The 25,463-nt window shown below is 45.2% G+C and overlaps 1 protein-coding gene across 1 annotated transcript in view; it reads left to right on the forward strand.

Moving 5' to 3' along the window:
* The window catches only part of NLN (neurolysin), a 92,913-nt gene that overhangs the window by 39,322 nt on the left and 28,128 nt on the right, over positions 1 to 25,463 (forward strand). Inside the window, exons 3-9 of the mRNA XM_040977615.1 lie at positions 840 to 988; positions 11,896 to 12,003; positions 13,404 to 13,506; positions 14,135 to 14,295; positions 18,643 to 18,778; positions 20,936 to 21,302; positions 24,326 to 24,527. Of these exons, the coding sequence (XP_040833549.1) occupies positions 840 to 988; positions 11,896 to 12,003; positions 13,404 to 13,506; positions 14,135 to 14,295; positions 18,643 to 18,778; positions 20,936 to 21,302; positions 24,326 to 24,527 (1,226 nt within the window). The remainder of the gene's footprint in view (positions 1 to 839; positions 989 to 11,895; positions 12,004 to 13,403; positions 13,507 to 14,134; positions 14,296 to 18,642; positions 18,779 to 20,935; positions 21,303 to 24,325; positions 24,528 to 25,463) is intronic.

The following is a 25,463-nucleotide window of genomic DNA, read 5'->3' on the forward strand; positions in this document are numbered from 1 at the left end:
CCCTCTGTGCCACAGCACCAGGCCCTGTCAGCGTTCCAGGTGGACTGACAGGAAGCAGGTCCTTTCTTTGCAGTTTCTTGGTGTGTGAAGGATAACTTTGCTACATCATATATGTGTTTCATCTACGTATAATACTGAAAATAAATTCACTGTCATAGCAGAGCCACTCCTGCCTGTAAAAAAATGATCACTTTCCCTGTGCGACTCTTCCCTGTGGAGACTGGAACTGTGGCCATCACTGTAACCCCAGTATCTTGCCACTTCCTGGGGGTGTCCGGTGGGACTCCTCAAATCGTGCTGAGCCCTTGCTGCCTTCAGGGAAAGGACTTTTTGGTTAGGATCCTCGGGAATCCGCAGCGAGCAAGGTGACCAGCGCTAAACAAACTCCACTAAATTGCCCTGCGTGTTTCTTAAACATCTTGTGATTCTGCCAGTCCCACGCTGACAGGCTGTGCTCCAGCTCCGTGTCAGGCCCTCTCCTCTGGCCTTCCCGGCACAGCACCCTGTGTCCTGGCCCTGGGTACCAGCACCCTCTCACTGTCTTGTTCACTGACATCTTAAGATGCTTCTAGAAGGTGTCTTTAGCTCCTACTTTCCAGCTTACCAATTATACCCTAAAAAACATGCTTTGATAAGTGCTCAGTTCACATCCTTCTTGTTCATAATCATGCTGACTCGAACAGCCAAGGTCTGCATTAGAAGCTGATTTCTGGAAAGCCTTAGAAACCTTTACAGAAAATCTGAAACCCTTACGTGGGTAGTATCCGTCACCTGGGCGAGAGCTTTGTTTCCTGATCTGACAAGACCTTTGATAGTCATGGTTTTTCTTCTCTCCACAGTGGAAAGAACCATGCTGGACTTTCCTCAGCACGTGTCCCCGGATAGAGACGTGCGGGCAGCCAGTACGGAAGCCGACAAGAGACTTTCCCGCTTCGATATTGAGATGAGCATGAGAGCAGATGTGTTTCAGAGAATCGCTCACTTACAGGTAAATGCGCTTGGAAATCCCTTGAAAGTGAAAAAATAAATTCTGAAACACAAAAACTAAAAACCATCGGCCAACCATAGAAAGTATTTGAATTTCCTGTGTTCTTTTTTCCAATGATTATAACAATGTGCATTACCCAGTACTTACGTTGCATCGTTAATTCCATTCACTTAAGGTTAAAAGACTAGGTATGGACGGGTGCACAACTGGGAATCTGAAGTTTCTTAATCTCTGTGAAATTGGTGGTTGTATGTAAAAGCCTCCTTGTATTTCCAAGATGATACAAAGTTTACATTATGACAGATTGATCAGTAAATAGAAGAGTGAGCATTCCACACAGTGATTAAGATGCTGCGTGGGCTTCCTGCACGCCGTGCGGGGAGCTTCCCACCCAGCGTCCCACCTGGCTCTGGGGTCTTGCTGCCTGTGGACCCTGCTGGCAAGCAGGTGAGAGCTGACATGGCAGCATCCCTGCCACCCGCGTTAGAGATCCACACTGACTCCCACTCCTGGCTCCAGCCCTGCCCAGCCCTGGCCCCACTTGGAGTATCTGGGCAGTAAACTAGTGGTTGGGAATTCTGTCTATGTCTGCCTTTCCAATAAACAAAATAAATGAAGGAGATATATATATGCATTTTTAAATAGAATTGAGGAGTTTTTACATAATCTATTTGTGGGCCTGGCAGCGTGGCCTAGCAGCTAAAGTCCTCACCTTGAACGCCGGGATCCCATATGGGTGCCGGTTCTAATCCTGGCAGCCCCACATCCCATCCAGCTCCCTGCTTGTGGCCTGGGAAAGCAGTCGAGGACGGCCCAAAGCTTTGGGACCCTGCACCCGCGTGGGAGACCCAGAAGAGGTTCCTGGTTCCCGGCTTCGGATCGGCACAGCGCCGGCCATTGTGCTCACTTGGGGAGTGAATCATCAGACGGAAAATCTTCCTCTCTGTCTCTCCTCCATTCTGTATATCTGACTTTGTAATAAAAATAAATAAATCTTTAAAAAATAAAATAAATAAATAATCTATTTGTTTGAAAGGCAGAGCAACAGACAGAAGGGGCAAAGTTTAGTAGAAGAGAGAACAAGTTTACATCTGTTGGTTTACCACTTAAATGGCCACGACAGCCAGGCCTGGGTCCGAGTAAAGCCAGGAGCTCCATTCCGATTGCCCACTTGGTGGCAGGGGTCCAGACACTTGTGTCATCTTCCTCTACCGCCTTCCCAGGTGCTAATGGGAAGCTGGACTGAAGGGGAGCAGTTGGTACATGAGCTGACATGCTCGAACAGAATGCGGGTGTCTCAGGCAGTGGCTTAACACACTATGACACAACACTGGCCCCAGAATTAATGTTTTTATCCTCATATTTTTTTATCAGGGCCAGGACATTGAGAGAAATTGGTATTGCACGCTAGAAATCATTTTGTTCTGTCATATTTGCATTCTTTACGGCACAGAGAAATTATGCATCATGAATATTCTCTGTGAATCTGAGTATTTTTCAACTTTTTGTCATAAATATTGATTTGCCTTCTAATATTTTCATCATATCTCTGTTTTAAATTTTCATTTTCTTGACACCTCAAAAATCTGCTTGGAAAAAACAAATGGTGTGCTATAATCCTAGGCATTTTGTAAAATTGGGAAGTTTCTTTTAGCAGTATTTCAGAAATTTCTTCTTCTTTTGTGCAAAACATCTCAACAGTTGATGTGAAGCATTTTGAATAAAACTAGAAATTATTAGAGAATGTGTCATCACTGGCCAGCATGGTTGCTCTCGGCTAATCCACCACCTGCAAGCCCTGGATCCCATATGGGTGCCAGCTCATGTCCCAGCTGCTCCAGTTCCCACTTAGCTCCCTGCTTGTGTCCTGGGAAAGCAGCAACAGATGGCCCAAATCTTGAGTCCCCATCCCCATGTAGGAGACCCAGGATAAGCTCCTGGCTCCTGGCTTCAGAGTGGCCCCGTTCTCAACCATTTAGGGAGTGAACCAGCAGTGGAAGATATCTCTCTGTCTCTCTCTCCTCTGTCTGTAACTCTGCTTTTTAAATAAAATAAAATTTTAAAAATAAACAAAAGTAACTTTGTGATCTTTCTTTATTGGCTTATCTTTCCTCTTCTCTCCTTTTGACCATGGTTATTGAATCATGAGCTTTTTATAAGCTCATGTTTTTTTCTAGTTCTGTATTTCATAGATAACTTAAGAATTTTTCCTAGAATCTGCATTTTTAAAAAAATATATATTTATTTTTACTTGAATGGCAGAGTTAGAGAGGGAAGAATGGAAAAAAAAGAGCAAGATCTTCCCTTTTCTAATTCACTCTCAAAATGGCCTCGACAGCTGGGGCCGGGCCAGGAGGAGGCCTGGGACTCCATCAGGGTTTCCTGGCAGCTGGGAACCAAGCCCTTAGCCAGCTTCTGCAGCTCACTGGCAGCAGCTGGATGCAAAGTGAGGCAGCCAGGCCCACAGCTGGCACCTGTGTAGAATGATGGTGTCGCAGGCAGCCTAATCTACTGCCCTACCATGTTGGCTCTCTTTCTTTTAAAGAAAAAATTTTTTTTTCTTTATTTATTTGGAAGAGTTAAAAAGAGAGGAAAGGAGAGACTCGCATAAAAAACTTCTAAATTCTCGTTTGAAATATTGATGTTTTGTCTTAGCTGCTTATTAGGGATATTATCAATAAATGAAAGATGTGTGTCTTTAGATTTCTCTGACACACTTGAAAATTTGGAACATGATTTGGACTTAGAAACTGCTGCCTATCCATCAGAAGAGACGCCGCAGGAGCTGGGCGGGCACTGGGTAACTCGCCAGATTTATACATCTGGTTGAGCTGACTCATTTCAGGGCTTCTTCAATCAAAGGTAGTTTCAGATTTGATTCCATCAGTTTTCTCCTTTCCAGTGGAATACTTACTCTCCTATGCACGGGTTATTGTGTTTACACTTTTAGGGGTTTGATGATGTCTGTTAAGATATGGAAATACAAGTTTAAAAAAAAAGTTGTGTTCATTTTGGCACTGAGGCAAGACGAGAGAAGCCAGTCACCTTGAAATATCTCCCCTGAGAAGTAGTTCCGTTAATGTAACCAATATTTTATAAATTTCAGAGTTGTAAGTATTATTTTCTGGAAGAACTGGACACAAATGGTAAATTTGTTTCCATGTATTTCTAAAGGACCAAAGTACATGTAATCCAATTAGTCTGTTTGCTTTTCTCTAAAATGCTAGATTAGGCCAGACGTATCACATAGAGCCTGCACTCGGGAACACAAACAGGATCTTAAATTAATACAAAGTCATCAGTTTCAGCCATGTTCTGCTAAAATGAGGGTGCTCCAGAGAGTATCATATTCCCAGGAGACCACCAGTGTGGGCAATAATGAAATATATTATCCAAATTAAATAGAAAATATTATTTCGTGTCTGTATTTTCCACTTAGAGTTAATAAGTAGGAAGGTGAAATCACCATGCTTTTCTTGGCTCTTGGTGCAAAGCTGTGCTCGGTATGCGTCAGTGGCTCGTTGACCTGCCATGTTAACCTGAAAATGTAGGAGCCAGAGCAGGTGGCGATCATTTTATGATCCCTTACAGAACTGCTGGGCAGTTCTGACCTGAGCTCTCCCCTGTGGTTTTCAGGCAGAGGCGACTGGGATGGAAGCGGGCGGGAGCCTACCAGACAGCTGTTTCTTTACCCAAACCTCAGGGCGCATCCAGATAGATCAGCCCAGATGCCAGGAACAAAACAGCACAGGCTGGAGGGGTGGGGGAGGAGAGGAGCAGTCAGCCACACAAGCTCGCTGTCTCCCAGGGGGAAGGCTGGTAGTCCCAGAGGAGAATGCCCGTCAGCGTGGTTGGGTTATGACAAGAGCTGGGTTCCTGGCATGCGCCCCATCCCCTCTTGCCTTCCTTTGACCTTTCCTCTTGTGTATTGTGGGTAGGGATGGGAGGTGGGCCCTGGCAGATAGCTTGTATAAAGGATGCATCCAACTCAAGTGAGAAACCAGTTAGTGTCAGTTAACCCAGTTAAACCTCTGGTAGTTGGTTCTGGAACATGAGCTGTGCATTTGAGGAAAAAAATAAAAATAAAATTGGCTGCCATCCTGAAAAACAAACTGGAAAACAATTCCTAATGGATTAGTCTTCCTCCTCTCCCCCCTACTTTAAGGTGTGCTTTATTTATTTGAAAGGCAAACTTAGAGAGAGAGAGAGAGAGAATCTTCCAGCCACTGGTTCATTTTCCAAATGGTTGCAATGGCCAGGTCTGTGCCAGGCCAAAGCCAGGAGAGAGGAGCTTCTTGCAGTCTCCCATGTGGGCACAGAGGCCCAAGCGTTTGGGCCATCTCCTGTCCTTTCCCAGGTCATTAGGGAGTTGGACTGGCAGTGGAGTAGCTGGGACACCAACCTGTGCCTGTGTGGGATGCCAGTGTTATATGCTGCTGCCTTACCCACTATAGCATAAAACCACCTAATTAATCTTTTTTTTCTTCTTTGCTTCTTTTTCATGATACAATTCCATAGGCTCGGGGATTTCCCCTTCCACAGTCCCCCTTTCTCCTTCCTGCACTGTCTTCCGCTATATTATTACACAAGTATACTCCTTCATAACAGTCAGGAGCCTATCATTCTGCTTACAGACAATGGTAGAGTCCAGCATCCTGTTGTCAAAATGTATTTAACAGTTTCATTGGGAGTCCATCTTTGATTTGGGAATATAGATGCATACTGCAATGTGTCTTCACTTCTTGGTATGCTGATCTCCACTATACAGTTTCTCTCTCTTTCTCTCTCTCACGTTTGTATATGTATTTATTGGTCATGTATTTTGCATAAAAATTGCCTCATACCAGAAAGAACATATGATATTTGTCCTTTTTGGATTCGCTTATTTCACTGAGCATAATGGTCTCTAGTTGGAACCATTTGGTACAAATATTAGAATTCCATTCTTTCTAGTATCTGAGTCGAGTTCTGTAGAGTGGATTTACCACAGTTGCTTTATGCAGTCCTCTTTTGATGGGCATCTGGGTTATTTCCATGATTTCACTATTATAGATTGTGCTGCTGTGAAGATGGGATTACAGGTTACTTTCTCATACGCATATTTCATTTCCTTGGATATATTCCCAGAAGTGGGATAGCTGGGTAAAATGGTAGCTCAATTTTCAGTTGTCTTAGCACTCCTAAAGTAGCCTAAATTAAAAGTTGATGTGTGGGCAACTACCTTGATGAGATATGGGAAGCGATTATTTCTGAAACAAGGTACAAGAAGTGCTATGAAATGAAAGGCTAATGGAGATGGGTGTGTTGAAATAAAGAACTTCTATTCATAAAGGAAATGAAAAGAGATTTGCAAAATAAAAGCTGTCACATTCTGCGATATGAAGTTACAACAATCAATGAAAATAATGAAAGGTTTCAATAGAAAAACGGGCAATGAAACAAGTAATTCAGAAGAAGCGCAAGTGACGAGGGACTGTAGGCAGAGCTGTTAAGCTTCATTAGTAATGGGGTAACAGATGATTTCCACAATAAATTATTCTTTTTCTCTTGGAAGTTTGCAGAAATTAAGAAATATAGAGATGCTAGGTTTCTTTGTGAATATAGATGAACAGGTATGTTATTGTATTGTTAGTAGAATTGATTTTAAATGATCATAACTAATTTGGAGAAAAACTTAACATCATACAGTTGAAGCTTAAGTTTTTTACAACATAGCTTGCCTCCCCCGCCTCCTGTCGGTATTTACCTAGAGATATTTTGCATCAGTATTCAGATAAAGTTGGCAAATTTTCATAGCAACATCATAATAGCAAAACACTGAGCCCACCACAAAAGGAAATGGATCAATAATTTATGGTACATTTATTCAATGGAATCTTTTGTTGAAATAAACTGTAGCGATTTGGAGCAACATGGGTAATGAAAGAAACAAATTATGGGATGCTTCAGACAGCACTGTATTATTTTTGGAAAGCTGAGAAAGAAACAAAACTAAGAAAAATGTTAGTCACAAAATTCAGAGCTCATGCTCCACTTCAGTCAGTTGCTACCCAGGTAAATGCAAGTGTCGCGAATGTTCTTTCTGTAGGGTGAAGGGTAAGATAGGGTTTGTGCTCGTTACTGGCCTAGATAGCCTCATTTGTAGAAATTGTCAAAGTTTGGAACTTAAGTGCATCTTTATTTATACCAAAAGAAAAAGCAATCAAAATAAGGGTTTCGGTATCATAGCTTTCAAAAGCCAGCAGTTCGAGCCACGGGTGTTGATATTTCCTAGTTCTCGGCAAGGCTTCTCAGTGACAAAGAAAAATCAGCCAAGATCACGGGAGTTTTCATGCGTACTCTTTCCAGCCGAATCGGAGAGCAAACGTTTTCATGTCAAAACAATCCAGGCATATTTTGTTCTTGTGGCCTGCTAAGTAAAGAATGAACAAGAGATATTCATTTATAAAATAGTGGCTGAGGGCCCGACATGATAGCCTAACAGCTAAAGTCATCGCCTTGCATGCGCCAGAATCCCATATGGGTGCTGGTTCTAATCCCATTGGCTCCACTTGCCATCCAGCTCCCTGCTTGTGGCCTGGGAAAGCAGTGGAGGAGAGCCCAAAGCCTTGCGACCCTGCACCTGTGTGGGAGACTCAGAACAAACCCCTGGCTCCTGGCTTCAATTTGACTCAGCTCTGACTGTTGAGCCACTTGGGGAGTGACTCATCGGAAGGAAGATCTTCCTCTCTGTCTCTCCTCCTCTCTGTATATCTGACTTTCCTATAAAAATAAATAAATCTTATAGTGGCTGAATTGCATAAGCTAAGTTTGGGAAATGCAATGACTGTTGTATTGTTATCTCTGTTTTTTCAGAGCTGCAGTCTCTGATCTGCCTGTCCCTTTTAGCCGATCAGTGACTTACATGCAAAGTTTTAATTTTACAGTGAAGAGCGTGGGATTAAGTATGAGTGCTTTTAAGCATGCCCAGTCATCAGAGATCCAATTGCAACTTCAAATGCAAAATCAGGACTTTAAAGACAACGCCAGAAAAATCGCTCTGCCCAAAATTCATTTCCAGTTCTCCTTACTTGCCATGCCTTCTTAATTTTGTGATGTGCAAATCTAGTTTTTCCTCACGAGCAATATTATAGCAGCTTATAACTTTGGCTCTAAAAGAAGCAGGGATCCAGGCGTCAAGCATCAGCTTGCTTGTCTCGGTCCCTCCATTGGCCAGGTGTCCTGTCCACACAATTCGCGACGTTGAAGTTGCTTCTTAGCATGTCTTTTTTCTCTTCAGCTGACTTGAAGTGTCTCAAGGATATTCTATTTCATTTTCCCAGTGTGTGGCACAAATTGAGGGTCAGTAAATGTTTGTTGAGTGCAACTAAGTTCACCCGGGTTAAAGTGTGTCTTCCTGCAGTGTGGTGCGCCCGTGGCGGGCTCCTCTGCCTGACTCACACCGCGGCAGTGAGCCCTGTGGCGGGGCCCTGCATCCTCCGGCAGGACACGGGCTTCTGCTTCCCCTCAACCCAGGAGACTAAGCAGCTATTTCTCCAAAATACCACAGAAACCTAACAATAACTGTCCTGAATTGGAGGGGAAAAAATACAAAAGAAAGCAGAAACTAAGCTGCATATAACAGCGAAATAAGTTGTTGCATTTCACATTTGAAATAGGTTCCAGTAACATGTGCACTTAGTATCTTACATTTCCTTCAAACATTCAAAGTTTGCAGCTCCATTTGTTAAGTGGTATTCAGAGAAATCTACTTAGTCTTTTAGCCACATTACTATTTCTGTTTATATACACAGCATGTGCAACTCAGAAAATTCCACTGAAATTATTTACATATTTTGAAAACTGGAATCTAAATGTCTTTTGCAAAAAAAAAAAAAGGACAGAGTCTTGAAACAGAAGGTGGGATGGGCTTGGGGAAAATGAAGAACATTTTTTATTGTGAAACTTTAAAGAATGATAATGAATTAAGGATGGGAATGTTGTAGGATGTGACGCCGAGAGAAGCCGTGGACTGGGAGCTTGGAGATTCCTTCCCTGACGTTGTACCGTTCGTTAGCTGTGGGATCTTGGCAAAGTGGTGGAAGCTTTGTTTTCTTGTCCGTCAATGAGTGCAGCAGGAGGAAGTTAGGGGGCCCTTCAGCCCGTCACCACGGACATAAAATAAGAGCTGCTCTGTCACATCGCGTAGGTATAAAAATGACTGCAGGGAGCTTCGTCCCTCCTTTCAACAGCAGAAACATTTCCCAAAGTTGCCTGGGCCAAAGTCAAGGAGAAAAATTCTTTTTCAGGACGAGAGGTGCCGTTGTAGCGAGAACATTCTACAAGTGCTGACTGGTTCCCTCTGAGAATCCTCAGGCGGTCATTGCGACCTTGCTTGGGGATGGTAAGGGAGGTTGTGACTGTGATCAGCTCTGGGTCAGAAATGCACTCAGGAGGAGCATCTGAAAGTGTCTTCCTTCTAGAAAGCCCTCCGGAAGGGCTCAGGGTCTCATCCACCGGCAAGACAGCTCTGCTCATACCTGAGCCAGGTTTCTGTTGAGTGTCATTTTTGTGCTAAGTTCCATATTTCAGTGTAGTTTATTAGTCACATTTGCATCTAGGCTAACTCGGGGCTGATTTTTCTCGGAATGTAAGGACACCTATTGGTACCTACGTTACTTATTTTGGAAGTAATTTCAGTGTAAGCCATGAACTTTTGAGGTGACCAACCTGAGTGTACTTCCAGGCTGATCAATCTAGTATGGGAGGCCCCCACTCCCCACCCGGCCCCCCACTCCAACACAGGTGGGAATGGGGTTTTTATTAGCTGCCAGCTCATGGTGAGGAGCTTCTGGCCTTAGTGCCAAGTGGGCCCAGGAACTCAACCAAGTGCCCAGCTTCTCACTGGCTCGCATCCCAGCCAGGAGACCTCTGCCTCTCAGCCTGCGCACCTTGGCGCTTGCCAGGCCCTTCCCACCAGGGATTCTCCCAGCCTCGCAGCTTGCAGTGTTGGACTGTCTGGAGACTCCTGTTGCCATGCCTCACACTCCAGCACAGACGTCCTGGCGCTGTGAACGCCAAGCTACACCAACCTGAGTTAAGCGCATCCATTAGAGTCCTGTGGTGTGTAATGCTGGTCGCCCCCGAAGGAAGCAGCCCACAGCCCAGGTCTCTCCCTGGCCATTTTGGTTTCTTCCCCATGGTGCAGGCACCTGCTGCTGGGATGCCCGTCTGTGCCAATGCCAGTTAGGGAGGGTTCCAATTCCAGGCATGCCAGCACGCTTACAAACTCTCCAAGGATACAACAGAAGGTTATGGAAAAAAAGAGTCGATCTGTTGTTTTCCCCACTGAGGATAAACTCAGAGGAAATGATGAGTCATGGAGGCACAACAATCGCTTTAGTTCTGTGACACGCAGTTATTTACTGGTAGGCAAATGGGGCTAGCTAGACTTTGTCGAAACTTTCCCTCCCCATTCCTCCCGTTAAAGTGCACTTTGCCTGCTGCAGCCCGAAAGGGAAAGATGGTGGAATTATGGCAACATGAACTGTGCACGGCCTTTTTGAAATACCATCTCTAAAACCTTCTAAAACTGCGCTGCGTTGCTTAATTAAGAATGAACAGCCCATGTCTTCCTTATGGAAGCAGTGTCCAACCAATAGGAGGTCCCTAAGTCTCTAGTAACAGAAATCCCTAACTCTTTTTTTTTTTTAAGATTTATTTATTTTTATTGGAAAGTCAGATATACAGAGAGAGACAGAGAGCAAGATCTTCCATTCGATGATTCGCTCCCCAAGTGGCACAACAGTCAGAGCTGAGCTGATCTGAAGCCAGGGGCCAGGAACCAGGAGCTTCTTCCAGGTCTCCCATGCGGCTCTCCCACGAGGATGCAGGGTCCCAAAGCTTTGGGTCATCCTCGACTGCTTTCCCAGGCCACAGGCAGGGAGCTGGATGGGAAACAGGGCCCCCGGGATTAGAACCAGCGTCCATATGGGATCTTGGTGCATGCAAAGTGAGGACTTTAGCTGCTAGGTTACTGCACGGGGCCTCCCTCACTGACTTTTAACCAAAGTGAGCCCATCGCACCTGCTGTGTCCAGAGTCCGTTTCCCCCTCGAGACCATGAGTTGACAAGCCACCCAGAGGTACCACGTGTAACAGGCCGTCTGTTCTGGAGAAGCATCTGTTGTTTTTCTCACCTTGTTGTGGCTGAGGGAATTTTCCATTCTCCTCCAGGGCCCTCTGTTCTTCTGAGTGAGTGTTATTTGTGTTGCTGCATACAGATTCCGGTTCACTGTCCAGCTTCCCTCCTCTCTGCGGCGCTGATTCATTTTCCCCAGATACTTGTTCATGTGCAGCTTGCTGTAGTCCCTTGATCTCTGTTGCCAACTGACAGAAAGGCATTTTTGAAGTGTTGGCAGCCTTCTGCTGGGGTGTTAGCCAGCTGTCCTTATTTGGCGTATTGGCAGAAGAGTCCCACTGTGCATCTGTGTAAAATGTACCCCGTTATTTCTATTCGTGCCTCTCAAGTGGAACCAGGTTAGCAAATGGTAGAAAATTAAATCCAGGTGACTTGTGATAAGAAATCTGTTCTGTGAAAAAAGAACGCTCAGCCATGAAGAATTCTCGGAATGAGATGATACAGCTGTTCTCGTTATCACACTTCTATGAGGTGCAGGCACCCTAGTTCCCAAGGCAAGGCAAGGCGATTCTCGTTAGCTTTGGATTTGTGTAAATTTTCTTTTTTTTAACAAGTAGAAACTCACTAAGGCATGAAGAAATTGGATCTTCCGAAGGACCCCGTCTCATAATCATCCGTGTGCTTCCTGGCCCGACAATGATGATGGGTAAATTTGCTCTGGGCTCATCATTTATAATTTACCCGTGGACTGCTGCGACTTGAGTGGCTTTCATGTTGTTTGGTTTCAGGAAACCTGTGATCTGGAAAAGCTAAAGCCTGAAGCCAGGCGATACTTGGAAAAGTCAATTAAGATGGGAAAACGGAATGGGCTCCATCTTCCAGCAGAAATACAGAACGTGAGTTTGTGTTTCTTGAAATAAAGCAAAATGCTTCAAAAATCAAAACACAGGCAAGCAGATGGATTCCCATAAGAAACAAGGTCCGCTTACGAGGGATTTGCTGTTCATTTTTGGTATTTGCTTTTAAGTTTTGCAACTCTGATTAATTTCCTGGTGACAGACACATAACTGATAAGTCAGCTGTTTTTCCCTCTCGTCCAAGCCATGTTTCATGCGTGTTAGGCATATTTTTCTTGATCTGCTGTGCCTTCTTCAAGACCTCGTTCCAGGTCTCAGCAGTTGATTTGTATTCTCACTCCTTTGATCACACAGAGATAGGGCACTGGTAATAAAATCCTTATTGATGGCGAGCTTTAAAACTGGCCCTTTGGAATGGAACATTCTTGGATTAATGTGTGCGCCTTAAAGGAAGAGGGATTGGCTGCTGGAAAATGGCCCTCAAAAGGTTTTCTTTCATCTGTTGCTGGTTAAGTCTTCCAAGGTCAGAAATAAACTTGGCTATGGAATTACCCTCGTTCTCTTTGGACAGGAAAGACAATCCATGTTTTATTTCCAGGTCATTCTTCTAGGAAGCAGACCTGGAAATAAGTTTGAAAAAACCCTGAGGAAAAACAAAAGGAAATCATGGGCCTGTCACAGCGGCTCACTGGCTAAATCCTTAGCCTGTAATTGCCAAAATCGTTTGTGGGCGCTAGTTCTTGTCCCAGTCGCTCCACTTGCCATCCAGCTCCCTGCTTGTGGCCTGGGAAGGCAGTGGAGGACAGCTCAAGATCTTGGCACCCTATACCAATGTGAGAGACCTGGAAAAAGCTTCTGGCTTTGGATTGACTCAGCTGTAGCCATTGTAGCCATTTGGGAAGTGAACCATTGGATGGAAGATCTTTTTCTCTGTCTCTCCTTCTCTCTGTAAGTCGTCTTTTCCAATAAAAATAAATTCAAAAGAAAGAAAAAGAATCCTGCCCAAGTGGTGTCAGCACAGCGGATATAGCTGTTGGCACCACTGGGACATGGGTGCCTTTCGCCCATGGACGTACCCTTTGATTGCCTTATATTTCTTTCAGCCCGGTGATGGGCTACTGGATTTGTTCTTCCTGCACTTCTACTTACTTTGTGTGCACTATGTGTTAGGTATTGCTTTTGCTATACCGCCTTCATCTAGACAGTCCCAACTTTAAAACCAGTGTGTAGCACAGCACCAGGCTTTGTCACGGGTGAAGACCACACACAGCCACACGTGAAAGTAGGCAGAGGGCGGCAGAGAATACTTCGTGGCACACATCCCTAAGAAAAAGACTTCCTGAGGGTCACATGAAAATTGGCTCTTGTGAGACTTACCTGAGTGACGGTGAAAAGATAAATTTATTTTTATTAGTAATGTGTTTGTATATTCATTTCAGGAAATCAAGTCAATGAAGAAAAGAATGAGCGAGCTGTGCATTGACTTCAACAAAAACCTGAATGAAGACGATACCTTCCTTGTATTTTCCAGGGCTGAGCTTGGTAAAACTGTGTTATTTTTCGAGATTAAATCATGTCATTTAGGCAACTGGTATCACCTTCACTTTTCAAATACAAATCTTAAAGTTCAAAGAATTCTAAAAAAAAAAAAAAGTAAGAAAGAAAGAAAATTCAGTACCCAGTCCCTCCACCCTTTCTGCAGAAAAGACAACCAAACTGGTCAAAATTAGGTTTTAGACTAACAAGAGTATATGCTATTTTTAGAGACAGGAAATTCCTTCCCCCCATAATCTTTCTTGCTAACTCATGCCAGTGTTTAGCAGCCTCTGGATTTTTTTTTTCTACTTTACAGTGACCCCCCCCAGATCATGGTTGAGCCCAGCCTCCTCTCTGTTCTGGGACTTACTTGGCTGAGCATTGCCTGCTCTCCCTCGCAACAAGTGTACTGCAACCTATTCATGCCTTGAATTACCATCTTCCCAGCCACCTGGCCCCTAACGGCCACCCTCCTTCCAACAGCATCCAAACGGTGTTAAAAGGATTGTCATTATTTTACTTGAATTTCAAATTGCTCCATAAAACTCCTAGAGCTACTCCGTGGCACCATGCCAATGCTAAATAAACCAATAGTGAGCGGAAAATTAACGTCAGGAAAAATGATTTTTTGCAGGTGCTCTTCCTGATGATTTCATTGACAGCTTAGAAAAGACAGATGATGACAAGTATAAAATTACCTTAAAATATCCACACTATTTTCCTGTCATGAAGAAATGTTGTGTTCCTGAAACCAGAAGGAGGATGGAAATGGCTTTTAATACAAGATGCAAAGAGGTAGTATTGTAAATATTTATCTTTTGTTTGCAGTGGGAGATTTTAATCAGAAGGTTGGGTCTGTTTATCAGTGTTGAGGTAGGATCTGAGATTGATATTCCCATTATGAGTGTAGGGGACGTCCTAACTCCTCTTTGCTCACAAAGCTCTCAGCTTCTTTGTTCACCGGCAACCTGTTTGTCACAGGCTAAGCTGTTGAATCAAATAAACTGGACAGCGCAGTCCTTTTCCAAGTCAGCATGCCAGATAGGGGAGGGCATTTTCCCCTCCTCCTCATGTGACTTCTGAGCTCATTCCTCGGTCTGAGCATTTCTTAGCTCTTGGGAAGTGGGCAGCAAAGAGTAGAGCAATGTCAAGTCCATTGGCCAAGATGCATTGTCTAACTATATCTAGCAGCAAGGAACACTGGGAAATGCAGTCTTTAGTTGGCAGCCAGTTGTTCAACTCAGGAGGTTGTATTCAAGAATTGAAAAGGAATTCTCACAGTCGGCTAGCTAGCTTAGTCTGATTCCCTCTGGCTGTAAGAATAACCATGGCCATGCTTTTGTCCACATGCAGACCGTCTTCCCATGTATTAACTCCCACAAGGGAGATCCTTGAGCTCAGAGCCCAGTGAATGACACACAGTTGTGTCCAGCCGTAGCTTCTCCTGTGCTAGCTGACTAAGAAAGAAGACAAATTATCATCTCTCACTCTTACACTGGTCTCCTAGTGGGATATGAATGGAAAAACCTCACTAAAAACACATACTTGGAAACAAACAGTGGGAAACATAGCAAGCATATGGTGATATTTTGTTTGTTTTGGAACAGGGAAAATTCAGAATATTTGTGCTCTGGTGAAAATCTTTGGTTTGTGCATTGGAATTCCTTAGATCTGCCTCCTTTTAAAAATGTGTTTCGATTCAGGGAGGTAGGGCTTAGGGGAGAGAGGGATATACAATTTTTAATGACTGAAACAAAAACCTAGAACCATGCTTCTGAAAGAATAATTTGTTCTTGCTCGTCTTATACCTGCTTTGGACTTGACCTTGACTGCCTGTCAGGACTTGAGTGGTCTCTGGTGTGGGCCTTGGCCTAGCACCAGAGTACCTGGGCGTGATGGCTGGCCTCAACTTCTGCTCCAACTTCCTGCTGACCCGCACTCCAGGCAGCAGCAGTGATGACCTAACCGATAGATTCCTGCTGCCCACAGATGAGATCTTACTCGAGTTCCTGGCACCTGGCTTCAGCACCACAGACTTCTGGGGAGTAAATCAGTAGGTGGGAACTTTTTTTCTGTGTCTCTCCCTCTCAAATACTAAATAAAAATGGAGAGAGAGAGAGAGAACAGAGTCTCTCAAGACGTCCTGTGGAAAGCAGTTTTGGCCAAGGGATAGGGACATGCAGAGAGTAGCTGGTGGGCATGAAGTTATCATAGCTATCAACCTCCGCAGATGGTCTCAGCTTTGACCTCTCGTTGACCTTCCCCGCTGCGCCTACAGCAGCCGACTCCAGCCGCCACAGCATGGCGGTGGTGTGGCGTGAGGTAGCATCATCAATTCTCTTCACAGTGTGACTCTGCACCAGAGTAGGAACTGGCTCGGGCTTCATGAAGCAGTGTTGCTTTCTGACAAGAATTGTTTATCAGCTGCACCCCAAGGCCTTTGCCTGTAAGAAGTCCTTCCCTTGTCCTCTGTCACTGCATCTCAGGGGACTGCTGTCCCAGAATCTCGTGGAGGCCCGTCTAAAGCCCGAGGGTTGCTTTAGGCATCAAATGCTCACAGGCCTCTCTAGGCCAGGCTTATTATAATAGCTTTGGTAATAAAATTTCGTTAGAAGCATAGGTGCCTTGTCTGTTTAATTCCAGTCAGGTGCTTATTAAAGTAGTTACACCCCCTCATGGTTTTTACCCAAACCCGCCGTGTAAGACTTACTAGCTCGTGTGTTTTGTCTGATGGAGTCTGCGTGCAAGCCCCCTGACCCAGGAGGTTTGAGAAGGCACACAGCATGCTCGGGTCGGTCTCCGCCGTTCAGGCTCAGAGGGATGCGCTGTCCCACTCTCTGAAGCCTCAGGTTGCAGCCCACAGGCAGAACCTTCTTCAGAATCTTTTCCTTTCATCTCAGCAAGCTGGCCGATTTTCACATGAGTCTGTCCTGTAATCTTTCTAAATGCGACAGCCAGCGGCCAACACCTGCCGGCATGATCGCTTTGCTCAAACACTGTACGGCAAAGATTTGGTAGGTGCGGGCTCTGCCCTCCACGTTAGGGCGGCAGTTTTTGCAGGTGATATCCGAGGTGTAAGGAGGATCCCGAGCCACCGAGGCTGCGCTGGCCGTCTGTCTGCTCCCTTGCCATTCCGGCCCATGCTCTGTGTTGGCAATAGCCAGCATCCTGTTCCTGGACTCTGGGCATGGGCCGGGCAGCCTTCCCAAAGCCCGCTGGAGCTCAGTGACTCAGACAAAACTAGGCCTTTTTTCTTCAGAAAGTAGATGGCAGGGTACAAGAGAATAGGGGAAGAAGGGGGCAGTGGGGAGAGGGAGAGGACGATGGTTGTTGACAGTTCCAGAGTTTAGGTTAATAGAAAAGTTATATAGAGCCAAATAATGGTTGCACAGCTGTGTGAGTAGAATACCATTCAAGTGTACGCTTAAAATGGCTAAAAGTGTATTTTAGCAAATATGTGCTGCTGCAACAAACACTAAAAGTAGATTTTGTGTTAAAATATTTCAGCATCATTTCAAATGGTTAGTCCAGAGCTAAAGGACAGCTCTGGCATCCTCAACATGTTGTTTCTGGGGGTTATTGTCACCGTCAGCTCACAGTGAGCAAGGCAGGGAGGACATGAAGAGGACCTAGAAACGTCACCCATCTCTTCTTCCACATCCCAGAGTTCCACTGTGTGGCACGTGACCACACCGAGGACACCTGGGAAGAGCGGTCACATGACCGTGCGTCCAGGAAAGCACTGAAGAGGAAGAGGGAGAGCATGTATTGGAAGACAGCTGGCACTCTAGAGACAAGATCAGGACATACTAGAAAGGATGAATAAAAATTCAACCCAATTAATTAAAGTTGTATAATTCCCACATGCATTTCTCTTACCCATGTTTCCATGCTAGCATTTTTCTAAGCATCTCATGCTCTTGTTTAGCTCTTTATAGTCACCCTGCTGTGTTGCTCCTCTTGTCTGGCTGGGGTGAATAATTGCCATAAACCTGCTTCTGCAAATATCTCTTGGAGTCTGCTCTTGGTTTTTGTTTTTTTAATCCAGAAGTGGAATTTTATAGTAATTTAAAAAAATTATCTGTTTTACTGTAAAGTCAGAGTTACAGAGAGAGAGATCTTCCACCTGCTGGCTTACTCCCCAGATGGCCACAATGGCCGGATATGGGCCAGCCTGAAGCCAAGCCCCTGGAGCCTCCTCCGGGTTCCCCACATGTGTTTAGGGGCCCAAGGCCTTGGACCATCCTGTGTTGTTCTCTCAGACCATTAGCAGGAAGCATGATTGGAAGCTGAACAGCCAGGACTTGAACCAGCACCCGTATGGGATGCTGGCACTGTCAGCTGAGGATTAGCGTTGGTGTGCTGCGCCACCGTGCTGACCCTGTATGGTAATTCTGTGTTTGATTTTTCTGGAACACCGTGCCATTTTCTACAGCAACTGCATTGTTTTTATCACCAATGCACAAAGGTTTTAATTTCTTCACATTATTTCCAAAACATTAGCTTCCATTTTTTTTTTTTTAGAATTGTCTCGAGTGTAAAGTTAAAATTGTCAGTTTATATTATCTGCATGTTATTACAATTTTTTATTTAATTTTTTTATTGTAAAGTTAGATATATGGAGAGAGGAGGAGAGACAGAGATCTTCCATATGTTGATTCACTCCACAAGCGCCCGGAACCAGGAGCTTCTTCCAGGTCTCCCGTGCAGATGCAGGGTCCCAAGGCTTTGGGCCGTCCTTAACTGCTTTTCCAGGTCATGAGCAGGGAGCTAGATGGGAATTGGGGCCACTGGGATTAAAACCGACACCCATATGGGATCCCAGCGTGTACAAGGCGAGGACTTTAGCCACTAGGCTACCGTGCCAGGCCCACAATTTTTAAAAAAATCAAAAACTTTTTAAGTATGGATACTTAGAATAACGTCTATGAGAATAAATGTGGAATCATGGTAGTCCTTAGGAATATTATAGTACTTTCAAGGTTATTAAGACCTCATGGCTCTCTCAGAAGTAAAGTTGTTAAGATGATGTGAAAATATTTCAGGTTATGAAACTGATGATGTGGTAACTTCATTTTAGTGTTTGGGATACGATAAGGATTACCCTTTGCAGTTTTTGTTGTTGTTGTTGTTTACCACCAGGAGAACACCCTGATCCTCCAGCAGTTACTCCCGCTGCGGGCCCAAGTGGCCAAACTCCTGGGCTACAGCACACATGCCGACTTTGTCCTGGAGATGAACACGGCGAAGAGCACGAGCCGTGTAACAGCCTTTCTAGGTTAGTTCTTCTTTCTTCTCTCTTCATGTACGTGGAAGGCAAAGCAACAGAGAGCAAAAGGCCTCTGGGATCACTCATTGCAGGGCTGGCACCGCGGCATCGCAAGCCAGGCCACTGTGTGCAGTACCAGCACGCCTCACGGGGGCCATTTCAAGTCCCAGCTGCAGCACTTCTGATGCAGCTGCCTGCTGATGTGCTGGGAAAGCAGCAGGAGACGCCCCAGTTCTTGGGCCCCTGTGTCCACATGGGAGACCCAGAAGAAGCTGCCGATGCTTGGCTGCTGAGCGGCCCAGTTCGGATTGGTGCAGCCACTGGGGAGCGAACCAGCAGATGGAGGAGCCCACGGGCTTTCCCTCTCTTTATCACTCAGCCTCTTAAATAAATAAGTAAATCTTCACAAAACCGAAACATTTTATACTCCAGAAACCCTCTGTTAATAATAAAGGAAAATAATATAACATAATATACATTTACTCCCCAGATGGCCACAGTGACCATTTTCTAGGAACTATATACCTTCTAAACATTTTTTCATAAGTCTTTTAAAGCCTTGACCTTGGGGATCTTTGTGGTTCAGTCACTGGTCCTCACATGTCCCATTTCCCTCGTCCAGGTCACCTTGGCCTTGGGGCCCGTGTTGTCGCTGGTCCTCATGTTCTATGTCCCACCCCTCGTCTCTGTGCTACTATTCCAGCTATCATCGTGTTCTCTCATCTTAGTGAAAATGGTTGAATAATTTATTCATGATAAGGATGCTAATTATTGTAATGATTATCTCTAATCAAAGTTAACCAAAGTAGGATTTGTTTACAAGTTTTCCTTAGCAGTTTGCTTTCAAACTTTATTCACCTGCAACAGTTTATCAGGATGTTTAATCTATTACTTTGGCACCCTATTATTACCTTAAAATGGAGAGATTTAATAGTGAATTAAAAATCAGCCTTTAGCCCAAAATGTATTCCAGTATGTTCTTCATAGCCATACCTTGACTTGTTCATATGTGTGCTAAAATCATGTATGACATGTAACATAAATGACACTTACTACTTATAGTTCACTTAGTCACTCATGGGACGTCTTATGAACTTCCCACTGTTCCTCAGTTTGCTACCAGGGACAAAGATGAGTTTCTTTGTTCAGCGAGTTGTCACTTTGTGGGAACACCAGAGATCAGAGATGTGAACAGACATTTCCATATAGGCCAGTACGTGTTACGTAACGGGATGGCTCAGGACCGTAACAGGTGTATAGAGAGCATTTCCTGCACTGGTGGCTGCTGTGCTGAAGTTTTTCCATAGCAACTACTTGATTAACCTACTTCCTTTGAAGTAGTTTTTCCCTCTAATTGGCAATTGGCATATTCCCATGCCAGTCTTCCTCTTGCCTCCTGTATTCATCTGTTCTCTTCCAGGCCCCGTCAAGACCGTTTGCTGTATTCTGCATGAGTCTCTGCTTTTTCTGCACAGCAGTCCCTGGCCTGCTGCGTCCTGCTATGTCCTGTGTCCTGACCTGCCCTGTCCCTTGCAGGATCATGTGCATTTTTATCTTAAGAAAAACAGGGAACACATTATGAAAGCTATACGCATAAAGAATGCAATATAGTCATTTAACCAAATACAAGTGTAATAGGTAAAAATTGACCTCGGTAAGTCAGTTGTGGTACACAGAAGCTTCTTCAAGTAAAACCAGGAACTGCTGTGTCCCCATAGGCCCACTTCATAGAAATCGAGAACTGAGAAACCCATGACTGCCAAACGTGTTGTGCAATTTCTAGATAATGTGGACCGCAAGCCCCATCCGATTTGTTGCCCCTGGCTTTTCTACCTCACTGTGGAGTGATCCTATGCAGGAATGTAGTTTCAGGAACTGTTTTGTCTCCTGAGTTATAACTCTCAAGTCCGAGTGCTTTGAGGTCAACTTCACTTGTATGGAAGCCACAAGGAAGCTGTGGCTTGGTTCAGACGACACTCAGAGGAAAAGGGACAGGCGGTCATAAGCCAAGTTCCCCTAAAGGGAAACAGTGCAGTGTCCCATAGGCTCATGCCTCTTTCCCGGTTCACCTGCGCTGCATCCCACCAGGGTGCGAGTGCCGGGCTAAAGCCCCGGCTGCAGGTCCCAAGAGCAGTAGACCACTCACTTTGTCCATTTCCTTCACAGACGATTTAAGCCAGAAATTGAAACCGTTGGGTGAGGCGGAACGAGAGTTCATTTTAAATCTGAAGAAAAAGGAATGTGAAGAGAAAGGCTTTGAGTACGATGGGAAGATCAATGCCTGGGACCTGCATTACTACATGACGCAGACGGAAGAGCTCAAGTACTCCGTGGACCAGGAGTTCATCAAGGAATACTTCCCGATCGAGGTGGTCACCGAAGGCTTGCTCGACATCTACCAGGAGCTGCTGGGCCTTTCATTTGAGCAGGTGGCAGACGCTCATGTTTGGAATCCGGGTGTCACACTTTACACCGTGAAGGATAAGGCTACAGGAGAAGTACTGGGACAGTTCTACCTGGACCTCTACCCAAGGTATGCAAAGCGCAGCTGGCAGGGACCGCAGGGAAACACTTCCTGCCTAGTTTAAGACTCATGTCCTCTGTGTTGCCCATCTGTGACTCCTCCCAAATGGGATTAAAAGTGAAGACCCGGAACACAAGGAATTCTGTCTGGTCCCATCAATTACTAGGCAAGTCACTTCGCTTTTCTATTACAGGTGCTGAACAATGGACATAGTAACATTACCTACTTTGTAGGGTTATTATAAGGGTTAAATTGGTTAATTAGATGTAAAGCATTTAAGACACTGAAAGTACTAAATAAATGTCAGTTGTTACCATTGTCATCAGGTTTCTGTGCTGCACCCAGCTAATTTAAAATTGATTTCCAAAACATTTATTATCCAGATTAATACCCAGATTATCCAGATACTCTGTCTGCCAGTACTCTTAAATTTATGGCCTTTCCTATGGAGCAACGTGGATAGATATAGGATTAACAAAACCTTTGTAGTTGGTCACTTTTGAGCTAGAATGCTTCAACGAAAGAACTTCTTTGGAAAAGTTTCTTTTTTGTAATTTGGAACTCGTTGGAACATTACAGGCTTGTTTCAAGATTCAAATTGCTCATTTCGGTTACCGATCAGGAGGGAAAATTAAAAATATTATCATTCTAGGGCCCGGCGCGGTGGCGCAATTGGTTAAAGGTCCTCGCCTTGCACGCCCGGGATCCCATATGGGCGCCGGTTCTAATCCCGGCAGCCCCGCTTCCCTTCCAGCTCCCTGCCTGTGGCCTGGGAAAGCAGTCGAGGACGGCCCAAAGCTTTGGGACCCTGCACCCGCGTGGGAGACCCGGAAGAGGCTCCTGGCTTCGGATCGGCATAGTATCGGCCCGTTGCGCTCACTTGGGGAGTGAATCATCGGACGGAAGATCTTCCTCTCTGTCTCTCCTCTCTGTATATCCGCCTTTCCAATGAAAAAATAATAAAAATAAATCTTAAAAAAAAAAAAAAATATTATCATTCTACCATCTAGGCATTGTGGACCCCATGATTACGTCATTCTTTGCAAAAGAATTTGGATCTCTTTCTTTCACGCGTACTTTCTAAAACAGTGCTCATCTACTGTAATTACCAATCTATTTCACTAAACAGACCAGAGGAAATTGTCATCCCCCCTCAGTCTGTACCACTTAAGTTTGTGATCCCTAACTTGAAGTACCAAGAAGGAGCCAGGGTACCTGTTGACCAGTAAGTGGACAGAGGCATCTTTGAACACCTGAGTGATTAAGTGCTAAAGAAACCACATCCAGGGTACAGGTAGCTCTTCCTGATTAAGAAGTATGGGCTGCCTGTGCTGTGGCATAGTGGACAAAGCTCCTGCCTCTGACGCCGGCATTCCCTTACCAGCATCAGTTTGTGTCCCAGCTACTCCGCTTCCCATCCAGCTCCCTGCTAATGTGCTTGGGAAAGCAATGGAGGACAGCTTAAGTGCTTGGACTCCTGTCCCCAGGCCGGAACCCTGAAGAAGCTCCTGGCTCAGCCCTGGCTTTTACAACTAGCTAGGGAGTAAATCAGCAGATGGAAGATCGATCTCTCTCTCTGACTCTTTCAACTAAATAAATAAACATTTTCTTTTTCAGGAAAAATGACTTAGTTGTGTGTGTGTGTGTGTGTGTGTGTGTGTGTGTGATTTTTAAGATTGATTGGTTTAATTGCAAGGTGCAGTCACAGAGAGAAAGGCAGAGACAAAAGGAGAGATCTTTTTCCTTGAGGTTAAATGACAGCAATGAACAGGGCTGGGCGAGGCCGAAGCCGCGAGCCTGGCACTCCGTGTGGGTCTCCTGTGCAGGGGCCCAGGCACCTGCGCTGTACCCTCTGCTTTCCCAGACAGCCTTAGCAGGGCACTGGAGCTAAAAGTGGAACAGCCATGCCTGCAACCGGATCTCTACTATGGAATCCAGTAGTGTAACCCACTGGATACAGTGCTACCACAAACTATATCTTTTACTTTTTATGGTGATTTTATATTCATTCATTCATTCATCTTTCTATAGTGACTGTCACACTAAGTGCACATAGAGCTCCAGTGTTCACAAATCAGAACAAATACTGTTATTTTCTGAGATGTTTTTAAAAGATTGATCGATGAATTTGAAAGGGTCGAAGCAGGGAGAGCCACAGAATCAGGCTTACTTCCATCCCCTGGTCATCCCCACATGGCTACAAGGGCCAGGGCTGGGCCAGCCTGAAGCCAGAAGTCTGGAGCTGTTCCTAGGTCCCCATGTGAGTGGTGGGGCCCGAAGCCTTGGACTGTGTGCTGCGGCTTCCCTGGACACGCTAGGAGGGAGCTGGGTGGGAAGGGGAGCAGCCAGGATGCAAGGATACAGGCATCACAGATTGCTCCCTAATCCTCCACATCACAGAACTGGCCCCTATGTATTTTATTTTATATTTACTTCACTCTTACTTAGTGCTTAGTACTCCAGCTGAAGAAGAAGCAAAATAGTAGTTTTTTAAAAAATAAATTGGACTTTGAACTGCATGTAAATGATATCAGTGTAACTTACAACGAGATGTTTTAGCAAAAGAAACCTTGGAGAGACTTTGCCTGCAGTGTTAGGGAAGCCACTGTGTATAGCTTTAGTTTTTCCGTTTTAGCAGAACAGCCTCCCTTCTCTTACATATGTTATGGCACAGCTCTACTTCTGATCCGGATTCCTGCTACTATGCCTGAGAGGCAGCAGGGGATGGCTCCCGTGGTGAGTCCCGACCATCTCACAAGGGAGCTCCAGATGGGTTCCTGGCTCCTGGCTTGGCGAGATGCAGCCCGGTCTATTGCAGCCATCTGGGAAGTTGAGGAGTGAACCAGTCAGTGAAAGATCTCTCTTCCTCCCTCCTTGCCTCTGTGTGTGTGTGTTTCAGATAAATAGCAATGAATAAACATTGCTTTAAAAGTGCAAAGTCTGCTTTCTGATCCAGAGTAGGGCTTGATCCCCCGAGAGAGGCCCCTGCCAGCGTTGCTTTCACGGCCCTGACGCGTGCTTCTCCTTCCCAGGGAAGGTAAATACAACCACGCCGCCTGCTTCGGCCTGCAGCCCGGCTGCCTGCTGCCCGACGGGAGCCGCATGATGGCGGTGGCCGCGCTCGTGGTCAACTTCTCGCAGCCGGCCGCGGGGCGTCCCTCGCTGCTGAGGCACGATGAAGTGAGGACGTTCTTCCACGAGTTCGGCCACGTCATGCATCAGATTTGTGCGCAGGTAAGTGGGCGGGTGTTTTGTTGTTGTTGTTGTTGTTTTGCCATGAATCCATCCTTTTTTTTTTCTCCCTTTTAACTGCTGTCAAATTTCCCACCTTTAACATGTTTATTTATTTTGTTCTAGAGACTGAACATGCTCAAAAGTTTCTTAGGCCTGCAAAAAACACAGATTTCTCCTTACCCTGCCCTCGTTGACCACCTGTTTTTGTTCAGAGGCTGCTTGCTCCGTGACGGACGAGCTGCGCTGGGTCGCAGCTTTGGGAAGGGAAAGCGGCCTGCTGCAGGTGCACTCCGCACGTCACGGAGGGGCGGTGCCATGATCTGCTTCGTTTCTTTTAATGATTTTCAGTTCAGTCAGAGCCTTAACTCTTCCCTGCAGCTCTTGGGTGTGGCCGTTAACCCACCTCTTGGGGTGCCCACACCCCACGTTGGAGTGTGTCAAGTGCGGGTTCTACTCCCCCTTCCGGCTTCCTGCCCCGGCACGCCCTGCAAGGCGGCAGGTGCGTGTTCCTGTTTCCCCAGTAGGAGACCTGAGATGCGTTTCTGGCTCCTGGACTTGGACTCGGCCTTGCTGCTGCTTTTGTGCGAACATCGGGAATGAACCAAAGACTGGCGTATGTCCATCTCCGTCTCTCTGCCTCTCTCTCCCTGTCATGTAAGACTTGAAGACACCCCTTCTCATATCAAACAGGAAAATGAAAGCAAAAATAAAATCTATCTTCCCTCATTCACCTTTCCTAACCTTAAATTAAAATCATAGATGACATGGTATGCCCATTCAAGGCATTTACCAGGAAGTATATAAGTGTACAGTAGAGAACAGATTTTATTATTTCTGAAAATGAAAAATATTTTCATTTTAAGCTTTTTTTAAACACAATATATTTAGCTAAGCCCAGATATTGCACTGGAACCATATGAACTTGTTAATCTTTAA

Source organism: Ochotona curzoniae, unplaced genomic scaffold (assembly GCF_017591425.1).
Source record: "Ochotona curzoniae isolate NIBS_2020 unplaced genomic scaffold, NIBS_Ocur_1.0 contig_2754, whole genome shotgun sequence".
In the NCBI taxonomy this organism is placed as follows: domain Eukaryota; kingdom Metazoa; phylum Chordata; class Mammalia; order Lagomorpha; family Ochotonidae; genus Ochotona; species Ochotona curzoniae.